This window comes from Gymnoscopelus braueri (genome assembly GCF_963280865.1).
Source record: "Gymnoscopelus braueri genome assembly, chromosome: 15".
NCBI lineage: Eukaryota > Metazoa > Chordata > Actinopteri > Myctophiformes > Myctophidae > Gymnoscopelus > Gymnoscopelus braueri.
Genome location: NC_137620.1, coordinates 12256973 through 12269386, shown reverse-complemented (window position 1 = coordinate 12269386; position 12414 = coordinate 12256973). Strand labels below are relative to the sequence as shown.

At 40.8% G+C, this 12414-nt stretch overlaps 1 protein-coding gene across 1 annotated transcript; it reads right to left on the bottom strand.

The window, feature by feature from the left end:
* Positions 1–387: 387 nt before the first annotated feature.
* Positions 388–8040, bottom strand: LOC308102116 (uncharacterized protein; the record flags this gene model as incomplete). The annotated part of the gene is made up of 4 exons (XM_080451719.1): positions 8006–8040; positions 7053–7121; positions 6156–6425; positions 388–425 (listed from the first exon to the last, which is right to left on the bottom strand). The coding sequence occupies exons 1-4, from the start codon at positions 8034–8036 to the stop codon at positions 388–390; spliced, it is 408 nt and encodes a 135-aa protein (XP_080307845.1). The 5' UTR covers positions 8037–8040.
* Between the last annotated feature and the right edge of the window lie 4374 nt (positions 8041–12414).

Here is a 12414-nt window from a genome sequence, read left to right as displayed (position 1 = left end):
TGAGAAATGTTATCCATAGCTGCTGAAAAAGCAGGTGTCCGGGTATGAAGAATCATGAGATCACGAGTGGAGGAAGTTGCTAGTTGTACGTCGACTGTACTTGGTATAATATTGGCCTATAAATGTCACTGTAAATGTCTAGCTTTCGAAACCAGCTATATTGTTTGGAAACGTCTCTACTGTTACTGTGAAATAAAATGCATATTAATGATACGTACAGGCCCGGATTGGACGGTCTGGCACTTCTGGCAGATGCCAGAACGGCCGGGCAGTCTGGGGCCGCGGCCAACCCTATAACTGAAATAAAGTCACCAAAAAACAAATTTTCAAGCTTTCTATAAAAGCATGGATGAAGCAAAGCTCACGTCCTTTAACCAAAGATCTTCCTCACTCTCCTTCAGCCAGGACTCTGCTCTCCTGATCACCTGCAACACAAACACACACAAAACACACACAACACGTACCAAGATGAAGAACAACCACAGACTTCATCACACATACTGTACATACACACACAATCACAAATGATGAACCCAAAGCTGTTTTCTAAACTTTTATTCTTGGATCTAATGTTAGATTCTCTGTAGTTTCCTGTTGTGTCTTCTCTCACTGTACCTCAAATAATAATCATCATCTGTAGTAGATACGCTACAACACTCAGACCACAACAATAGACCAGTGTGTTTCTACCAGTAGCCTATACATAGATACATGCAGGTAGAAGAAGGATTAGTGTACCTTTCATCCTCTCTGTTGGTTAGGGTCTGTTGCATCCTGTGAGCTTCCCGCTCTGTAGAATAAATTAGAACAAATCATCAGACAAAGAGAGAGAGGGAGAGATAGAGATAGAGATAGAGACAGAGACAGAGACAGAGACAGAGACAGAGAATTAGCCACTCAGTTTTAAAGAGAGAAAGATAGAGGGCTCTATTTTACGTGACATGTTATGCCTTGTATGACAAATGTTATTAGGTAGGTTTTTTATTTTTTACTTTGAAGAGACACACAACTGGTCTATTTTCACAATTTTAAAATGTTTTTCAAAATCATAAAAAACCAGAAAAAGTGCTCCTCGGAGCACAAGTCTCCGCCAGGTCAGGCAGGTTATTGTGGCCTCCTGGTGGCGCTATAATAGGCCAATGTGAAAAGGGTAGCATTTCTTCTTAGGCCTTTCACAGCAATCGGACACTGCATTCATGATTTGAGGCATTTTGTTCCAAAAATGTGTTTTGCTAAATTAGACCTGCTGGTGGCGCTATAACACGCCAACGTGAATGTGAAAAGGGGGGCATTTCTTCCTCGGCCTAGTCGGGATCTGCATGCAAAATTTCACGGAAATCGCACACTGCGTTCATGTTTGAAGGCATTTTGTTCAAAACTGACCAATCCTGCAAACTTTGGAAACCACTGTAAGCCAAATAGGATGGAATATGAAATATCGGACAGATCCACAGAATCACATGACTATGGAGATACTGTGTACCAATTTGCGTGTTTTTTGGACAGAATCTGAAGGAATAATAAAGTCGGCCTCCTGGTGGCGCTGTAAAAAGCAGATGTGAAAAATGCAGTGCAGATGTTTTTCCTTGGCCTCTATGGAGTGTGCGTGCTAAGTTTCACGCAGATCGGTGCAGTTATAGTTAAAAATGCAAATCGGCCTGTTATAGCGCCACCATGAGGCTGATTTGAACATTTTCAAGTGGCATTTCTTCCTCGGTCTAGTGGGAATGTGTGTGTGCAATTTTATGGATATGGCAAGCTGCGTCATGATTTGAGGCAGTTTGTTCAAAACGGACCAATCCTGCAAACTTTGGAAGCCAATCTTAGCCAATGAGGATGTAATATGAAAAATGGGACAGATCCGGGTTGATCACATGACTATAGAGATACTGTGTACCGATTTGCATGACGTTTGGATAAAAGCTGTAGGAGTAATGGAAAAAAATGGGTTTTGCACAAATCTGCCTCCTGGTGGCGCTATGACAGGCGCATGTGAAAAAAGTGGGGCAGAGGTTCTGAATTGGTATCCAGGGAGTGGGTGTGCACAGTTTCGCAGCGACCGGGCCAACGGTGCCGGAGATTAGCTGCTAACGGACAGACAGGACACACACACACGGACGGACGTACGGACGGACAGACAGGGGGCAAAACATACTCTCTCGCCATGCCTTTCGGCCTGGCGGAGAAAATAACTAAAAAGATTAAGGCATAAGATGCCACGCAAAATAGGGCCCAGAGAGTAATACTTATTTAGTGGACAGACATATATAATAGAGAGGAGAGGAGACATGGTGAGGACAGGAGGAGGGAGGAGCGGAAAGGAGAGGAAAGGAGAGGAGAAGAGGCATAAGGTTATTGTTTTGTTGCTTTCAGTGAAATAGTCCAACCAGAGAAAGGAAGACAGACAGACAGACAGACAGACAGACAGACAGACAGAAACATTAAATCCATGATTGAAAGGTGGTGACCCTAGATACAATGAGGTGTACTCTACAGTACACAGTATAATATGTAGTCATTATTTCTCCATACCGCTAAGTCTTGTCCAGTGGATTGTTACCAGTAGGACCAGAAGAACCAGTGATAAGAGGGAGAAACGAACCCACCACCACATAAGAGAGGAGGAATGGAGGTCAGCCTGGCTGTCTGAAACATAGATACAAGTCACAAACACCTTTATTGTTGCTGGATACTTGGATACTATTTGCACCTTCTATTAATTTGACTTAATGTACAGTGTGAACAGATCCTCACAGAAGTCAAGCAGATCAATGAAAGACGGACAGACAGACAGACAGACAGACAGACAGACAGACAGACAGACAGGCTCTGGGACACCAACTTAAACACTGGGCATAAACAAAGGAAACGTTTTTGATGTAAAATGATCAAGGGGAACAGGTACTGTATTGTTTTGGGGTGTGTGTGTATTTGTGAATGTCATCTCACTGCTCATCTATGAACACAATATCTTCATTTTGTGAGTACAATCACTTTACTGCCTGATTCACTGCCTTTTAGCTATTATATTTTTGGTTGTTTTATGCTCTTGCTTTTCTTTTTTGCTTTATTGTTAAATTATTTGTACCTTTTCTGTAAAACAGAGAGGAGAGTGCAACAGCATGATCGACAGATAGGCCAATTTCTTTATAGAACAACTGTTACTCTGTATAGCCAGGGCTGTTAGTGACCCGATCGTTCACTTTGTGATACAAGCGCCAAATTTTCCACAAAGTTTCTTCTGGACCTACTTTTTCACAAAAGCCCGTTAGCCAAGCAAAAAAAAACAATATGGCTGCCATTTTCCAAAATGGCTGCCAGCGAAAGACATGCTATGTGGTTTTTGACCTGGATTGTGATTGGATAATCCAATTTGGATTATTTTGGCATCAGAATATAGTTTTGACTTCCCCCCACCCCTTCCCCCCGTTAGCCACCCAATATGGCTGCCATTTTCCAAAATGGCTGCCAGTGAAAGACATTTTATGTGTTTTTTTTACCTGGTTTGAAATTATTTTGGCATCAGAATATAGTTTTGACTACCCCCCGCCCCCTCCCCCCGTTAGCCAAGCAAAAAAAAATATATATATGGCTGCCATTTAACCAAAATGGCTGCCTGCGAAAGACATTTTATGTTTTTTTTTTACCTGGATTGAAATAATTTTGGCATCAGAATATAGTTTTGACTCCCCCCCGCCCCCTCCCCCCGTTAGCCACGTAAAAAAATATATATGACTGCCATTTTCCAAAATGGCTGCCGGCGACAAACTAACACATTACAAAACAGTACTGTGCTGTTATTGTACAGCACTGTACTTTACTCTACTGTACTGTTTTGTTATTGTACAGCACAGTACTGTACTGTAGGCCTACTGTACTGTGCTGTGCTGTGCTGTGCTGTGCTGTGCTGTGCTGTGCTGTGCTGTATTGCTATTGTACAGTACTGTACTGTACTGTGCTGTATTGCTATTGTATGGCACATTACAGTACAGTACAGTACAGTACTGTACTGTACTTTACTGTACTTTACTGTACTGTACTGTACTGTACTGTACTGTACTGTACTGTACTGTACTGTACTGTACTGTACTGTACTGTACTGTTATTGAACAGCACTGTACTGTACTGTATTGTTATTGAACAGTACTGTACTGTACTGTACTGTACTGTACTGTACTGTACTGTACTGTACTGTACTGTATTGTTATTTAACAGCACTGTACTGTACTGTACTGTATTGTATTGTTATTGAACAGCACTGTACTGTACTGTATTGTTGTTGGTTACCAGTTCACGATTTAGTGAAGAATCTAGGCCCTGACAAATCCATTGGCATCCTTTTCTTTCACGCTTTCACTGGATGTGATGTCGTGTCAGCCTTTCGTGGGAAAAGGCAAAAAGACAGCATGGCAAACCCCGCAAGTGTGGCCTGAAGTGTCTCATGTCTTCCAGAAGCTCAGTCAATACCCACCAGTAACAGTGCTTGACAAGAACAGCACTGCTGATGGGGTTGATGATGCAATATTTTACCTGTTTGCATGGAAGCAGAGGTCCTATGATGCCATTCCACCTACAAGGGCATCTCTTGCACATCATGTGAAGCATGCCACTTATCAAGTTGCCCGTGTCTGAAGCCAGGCAACTGTATGTCAAATGCATACAGAGAGCTCTGCCAGCTGGGGATGGCGAGCAGAAGATGATATTTGGCAAGTGGCGTGGATGACACTACCAATTGCCCAGATTTGTGAACAACTGTCAAAATGACGGTGCAAGACTGAATGTCGTGGTAGATGCAGTGCTACCGCTTTGGCCTTCAGTGCACACAGCTGATTGCCAGCAAATGTGACGATTAGAACCATTTGTGATCCAGGGGGGGGGGGGGGGTAAAAACTCATATGTTGATACCAAAATAATCAAAACCCAATCACAATCCAGGTCAAAATACACATAAAATGTCTTTCCCCAGCAGCCATTTTGGAAAGTGGCAGCCATATTGTTTTTTTTGGCGTGGCTAACGGGGGAGGGGGCGGGGGGGAGTCAAAACTATATGTTGATACCAAAATAATCAAAATCCAATCACAATCCAGGTCAAAATACACATAAAATGTCTTTCGCCACCAGCCATTTTGGAAAATGGCAGCCATATTGGATTTTATTTGTGTGGCTAACGGGCTTTTCTGCAAAAGTAGGTCCTAGGCATTGTTCATGCCAAATTTGGCGCTTGTATCACAAAGTGAACGATTGTAACATAAAAATGGACTTAACAGCCCTGACTAGTAGGCATACATACATACATACATAAATATAGATATATACATAATTATACAAATTATACAAATACAGATACAGATACAGACAGATTGTTAGAGACACTGACTGTGTGCTTTTTAGAGACACTGAATGTGTGCTTGTTAGAGACACTGACTGTTTCATAATGTCTGTTTATCTTGTCTGTCTCTCCTGCTGCAGAGAATAAAACAGGAACGATAAGTGTGTGTGTGTGTGTGTGTGTGTGTGTGTGTGTGTGTGTGTGTGTGTGTGTGTGTGTGTGTGTGTGTGTGTGTGTGTGTGTGTGTGTGTGTGTGTGTGTGTGTGTGTGTGTGAGAGAGTGTGTGCTTGATTGCGTGCGTGAGTGTGCGTGTGCATCCGTGTGAATGTTAGCTGTTGAGTAATGTAATGTTCATAAACAATCTTTCATCTCACCTCTCACTTCCATCCAGCTCTCTGGTGACTCTCCAAGGTCAGGGATGCAACACTTGTAGAATCCTTCATCAGACTTGTAAACACTGTGGATGGTCATCTGTCCTGTAGACTTGGTCCTGATGAGGGATCCGTCTTTATAGAAATCAGCTGGGAGGTCAGAGGATGTTTGACCAGTTATCTTGTTCTTGTAGCAGCAGTGCAGAGTGACATCACTTCCCTCTGTCAAAGGAAGTGCAGGGCTCTCCAGTATCACAGCATCATCTGAACAACATGGCATTGATAAACACAGGGTATGAATGTTCTCTCTGGTGACAGACACTTGGAATTAATTGATTAATAATCAATCAGCCTTCATTTCAAGTGTCTGTCACCAGGTACTACATTTAAACCCTTTGGTGTGTGAAGAACTATTCTATATCACACAATATGCATTTGTATGCATTCCTCCTCACCAGTCACAGTGATGTTGACAACATTGCTCCTTCTCTTGCCATCTCCAGATTCACACCAGTACACTCCCATGTCTTCAATGAAGGCCCCATTGATGACGCAGGAAGACCCTTCTGCTGCCCCCCAGTCAATAGGACATATTTCAGCTTTGCCCGTATTGTCCCTCATCAGCCTCCGTCCATCAGAGCCTGAAGACCCCTCACAGCTGAGAGACAGACGATCAGAAGTAAAGAACTGCAGCCTGTTTGGTTCAACACTGAGGACAAGATGTTCTGAGAGAGAGAGACAGAATGAGAGAGAGACAGAGGAATGAGAAGGACATGATATAGAGGGGGAGACAGAGAATGTGTTGGAGAATCAGAATCAGTTTATTGTTACATCACAGGTTTACAGAAGTAAAAAAAGTGGGTGAAATTCGTGTTCGTGCATAGTTCCTATCGTATCGTTATTTCGATACAAAAAAAAGACAGGAAGAAGAAGGGGGGGGGGTTAAGGTGCTAGAAAAACACAAAAAAATAAGACAAAAGTCAGTGCGTTGTAACTTGTACATGGGATTAAGGTGCAAAATGTCAGTGCGTGTCGACTGCATAATCCACATAAAGTAGACTGACACTGGTATAATCTGCAAGTAGGTCAATGAGGAAGAGCAAAGAAGACAACAGACACAGACACAAACAAAGAGACATACTGTACATACGGAGAGACAAAGTAGAGGAAAAGATGGAGAGACAATCAGAAGAAAGAAAGACAGGGAGATGAAAATAGAGAGAATAGAATACATCGACCGAAAGAAAGCAACTTAAAAGAGAGATAACTGAACCTAAACAGAGTTAATCCATGAAATTGTTAATAAATGTTAAATAAGTATGAAGCCAATGAACTGCTTTACTGCCTCTTACCATCGTTGTGAACAGGATCAGAAGGATCATTCTCAGCATGTGCAGTCTGCATCATCAATAGACTGAATCCTGCACAGAGAAGAGTAACATATGTATTTTACACACACTTACTGTACACGCATGTGTAATATATCGGACCCCCTAAATTATATGTATTTGGCTGGCGACCCCCATCTCAAAATATTGTGTTCCAGGGACCCCCCAGAAGCAAAGATTTAAGTTAAAAATGTTCGCTTTAAAAAGATGTTTGCACATATTTTCACGATTTTTCAAAAACATAGTAGATCTACAAGCTCACAGCGCGGCATGAAGTGACGCAATATAAGCTTGTAGATCTGCTTTTTTTTAGTAGCCAAAGTATAACATTATGGTTAAAGTCGTTCAAATCTAAAATGCTCACAGATGCTTTCCCGGTTTTAATGGGTTAATAATAAAGGTTGTTGGTATGCCCTGTTTTCAGGACATTATGATTCTGAGCTTTGCTGTCTTGTATTAGTAATGATCTGGAGATTCAAGATTATTGGTAATCCAACTCTGAATAAGAGTGAATATGAATCCATTAAAACCGGGAAAGCGTGTCATTTTAGATTTTAGATGCTAGATATCGTCTCTGTCGGGTGGAAACCTCATTATGTCCAAACTAGCAAAAGTAGCAGATCATCAAGCTCTAACCCTAACCCTTGTATATCTGCTACTTTTGATAGTTTTGTGCAACGCTGTAGTATGATAAAGTAGGGCGTTCATTTACGATAAAAGACAAAATGTTAGAATATGAATAGAATAATAGAGGTTTCTGCCCGACAGCAACGATACATAGCAACATACGTTTTTCAGAAAATGTTTAGGATTTAGAAGGCATTTTTTGAATCGGCTTCAGGTCTTAATGGGTCAATGGGGTAAAAAGAAGAAAAAAAACTACGTTTGAGGTACGGAGAAACAGAGTCAGTACTCACCCAGTGTGAGACAGAGAGTTGAGGTCTCCATGCTGTCTGTCTGCTGAATGCCTCAACACTAAACTACACTCTAGTTACATTCTACTTCCTGTTCCTGTCCAGCTGGAGAGACCAGCCTGTCACCAATACAATTCACAATTTAGGCATTTAGCAGACACTCTTAATCCAGAGCGATTTACAGTAAGCAGGTAAATACGAGGTAATACATCAAATGCATAGAAATAGTCATCTAGGATCATAGGTAAACCAAAAACCTAAACAATATTAAAAAATCTATAATCTGTACCTTGAAACTATACACACTCTAGGATGCCAGGTCTACAAATGAACCTATCTGAAACTGTATTGTGTGCCTACAAAACGTTGTCAGTTTATTCCATACATAATAATAATAATAATAATAATAATAATAATAATAATAATAATAATAATAATAATAATAATAATAATAAATATAGCTGCAAGCAGCGATAAGCGGGGCCAGGGAATGAAGAGAGAAAAAAGAAAGAAGCAATGATAAGTAATATGCACAATAAGCCATTGAAACATAGAAGACTGAACTTGAGAGAAAGAAGACCATGCAATTAACATGAGCATTTTAAACCGTCACTAACCCTAACCTCAGTAAAACAACGCCTAAGCCTATCCTCAAGAAACACTATGTGTTATCCGAATAATGCCAAATCATGATCACCTCAATACATTGTCGTGGACAGGGATCAAACCAGCGACCTACGGACTCCAATACTGCCTTTCTTCTCATTGAGCTAGATATATGGCATTTGACAGTGTCTGTTGATATTTATAAGTATTTCCGTCCATTTTGAACCAGGCCTCTGTGTCTCGAACTACTCTAGATCACTGGTTCACAAACCATTTACCAATAAAGGCATTTTTGTGTCTCCTCGGAACGAAAACTAGTGAAAGTAGCCAATCTACAAGCTCACAAAACGTTGCTATCTGAAAAGTTGTGAGATTGTAGATCGGCTATTTTCACAATGAAGTATGTCATACATTAAAAGAGAGACAAAACTATAAGTAATATGCACAATAAGCCATAGAAACATAGAAGACTGAGCTTAAGGTCATGTTTTTTGCAATGCCACCTCTCACCCACAGAGAGAGGGAGAGAGAGAGAGAGAGAGAGAGAGATGGAAACGGAATAGATTGAAGAGATAAGGATAATTCCTTTAACAGGTCCGTTCATGAAAGTCCTTGCGGTCTTGTTTCCAATGAGGGCCTGTGAGCAATTAAGGGTTAAGAGGCTTGCTCAGGGACAAATTTCATTTCATCGACGCATTTGCTGGCCTGGCCTGGAATCTTACCTGGGGCAACTAGGGGCCTCTGGCTCCCTAGGCGGGCTCACTAACCACTCAGCTATGGCCGCCCCTCAAGAGAGAGAGAGAGAGAGAGACATAGAAACGGAATAGATTGAAGAGAGAGACATGGAAACGGAATAGATTGAAGAGAGAGAGAGAGAGAGACATTGAAACAGAATAGATTGAAGAGAGAGAGAGACATGGAAACATAATAGATTGAAGAGAGAGAGAGATGGAAGCAGAATGGATTGATTGGACATCTCAACCTATTGCCATTAACAGGAATCGAACTCTCAACCTTCGGATTGACAGGCTGCAAAACTACCTATAGTGCTATAGGTTTGTCCAGGCTGAGGTTGTCTGTTGAAGATAAAAGTGAACCAGTGAAAGCAGCCGATCTACAAGCTCAGAAACACGTTGCTATCTGAAAAGTTTTGAGATTGTGGATCGGCTATTTTCAGAATGAAGTATGTCATACATTTCAAAAATATACCTTCTCAGATAAGCATTTCATGTTATCTTTATCAATTGCATATGTATTCATTAATACAGTCTTGTTGTTTGCAATGCACTTTAAATGAAGACTCCACCAAGTGAGGCTTCAACCGGCAACCTTGATGTTGTGAAACATTCACTTAAGCGGTAAGCCATTGGACCAACAGACCTGATCCAGTGAAAAAGGAGGTCAGACAGATGATACCATATCACGCAAATAACTGAAAAATCCTGGGTTTAAGTGTTTTTCAAACTGCTCAAAATTGCGGACAATCTAATAGTCTAGGACCTGGCTAAGATATGTATGCACTTAATTTAGGAGAGATTATCTCAACTGTTCTTGGCTAATATGACCCCGAGGAACAACTTAGGAACTATGAGAAATTCTCTATCCGGGGCGAAATACTCGGAAATGACCACGCCCCTTTTAAAATGACCGCTACTTCAAACATGGCTCTATCTTCTAAACCGTTGGAGCTACAGATTTTCTGAGGTGCTCAAAATGTTCACAAAATATGGTTAGTGAAAAATAGAAAAGTGTAAAATGTCAAATTTTATTACAGAACAGCTAAAACAAACGGATAAAAATGGTCAACTTATTACAGTCCAGGGCCATAAGAATATTTTTGCGTGAATCAATCTAAAAGCACCAAATGTGTCCCAGATATAACCCAGGGCATGCTCTGATGATGTAGCAAGGGTGCCCGAGCCATCTGCCCGAGCCACTATGATGAGCCTTCAGGATCATCATAGTGCTCAAATCCAATATGGCCAATATCGCCACCAGAAAAAAGGTTTTGGCTATGTTTGAACCAGATGAGCTACAAATGCAAACTTGGTGTCTAAATCATGTTTTTTGACCATTAGAAACATGTTGGAATGCTTATCTTAATGATTTAATCTATCTAGAGGACTCTAATGTGCATATCATATATATGGCCACTATGTTATGAAACAACCAATGTATCTTCCAGATGTAATTTTATTGAAACAATAGAATGATTTAGAGTAGAACTCATTCCTAATTATACAGCTACAGCTAGTGCAGTATGTGCAACAATGCACAGCATAAATGTAATCCTATCATAGGATGTATAGAATTTGAACAATCTGTATTATTGTACATTGTACATAATTGTCTTGGTGTTACAACAGCAACAGAACTGATACATACATTCAGCATGTCAAAAGGCCATTACATCCCAGATTTAAGTACGTTGGGCTGGTATTGGGACTCCATGACTAAGACTTGGGAACCTTACTGGACCCATCTTGCAGGTGCCAGTAAAGCTTGCACCATCCTCCTCCACCGTGGCTTCAAAAGTCATGTAGTGGACATAAAGCAAATTATGCGAAGCTGGAGTCCGTTGCACCTCGATATAGAAGTTGTATGATTAGAACAAAGAAAAATCTGTGATTCTAATTTAAACATAATATTGTTAAAATTCTATACACCTTTGACTAGTATGATATTATTCAATTTATACTGATAGGCCATATTGTCTAGGTCCTTTTCGTTCAGTTTCGTTCCCATCAAGTGGATCTAAATATTCTCTGCTTCTTAAAAAAGATACCGACATCTGATTCGGCGCAGAATTTTTATAATTAGTGTTTAAAAGTCGGTACTATTTTCTTAGCAGCGTCGTAATACTTTCAAAGGGGTGGTGCGGTTTTTGGCACGTGATTCCCGTTACAACCAATGGGGTCGCCTCTTTAGTTCCACCATTTCCTGCAACAACAGCCATAGCAACGGTAACGTCAGAAGAAAATAAATCAAAACAAAGAAAATATCCTTCAAAAGCACGTCAAAAGGACTCGAAACGATGCTATATGAATCTTATGTCTGTCCAGAAAGAAGAGGTTCAGGAATTTACACGGACAAGATGGGATACATGTACAACAAGCCATGGATACACGACGGTCGTCTGTCCCGACCGAACTTCAACCAGGTGTTTGCACTTTTCCATTTACGGCCCGTACATCTACATAAACGTTCAAATTTCAAATATAAAGTGCTTACCGCATGGCCATTGATGTTACAATTCTGTATGGTCCCGCAAAAATACCCGTATATTCCATATTGTTCAATAAAGAGTATTCTTAACCGATCGGTGGCCATTTTCTCACAGATTTATAATGTATCAGAGTGCAATACACCTCCCATCCGATAGGGTCGGATATGGTGAAAATGGCCACCGATCGGGTGGCTTAGGGAAATTCGTCTATTATAACCGATGCAAAGTTATTTTTTTCTCTACTACTACTCATTGTAGAGTCTCATGATAGTCAAACATGCGCTGAAAGTTCCTGAGAGGCTTCTGCTACTGCCGAACGATTTAACACTGGTTGCTTGTTTCTCTCCAGAACCTGGCAACTTGGTGTTGCCAGGTAGAGAAACAAGAGGTGCTGAAAATAAACCAGCTACGAAGGATGTTCGTAAACACAGTGAAGAAGCATGAGGATCTTGATGCTTAAAACTACAGGTAACTCAAATACCATGTGTGTCTTTGACAGTTCTGGGAAACAAAACAAAAACCTTTATGCTGAAAAGTATATTATAGATGTATTCCCTCACAAAAACGTCTATGAGAGTAT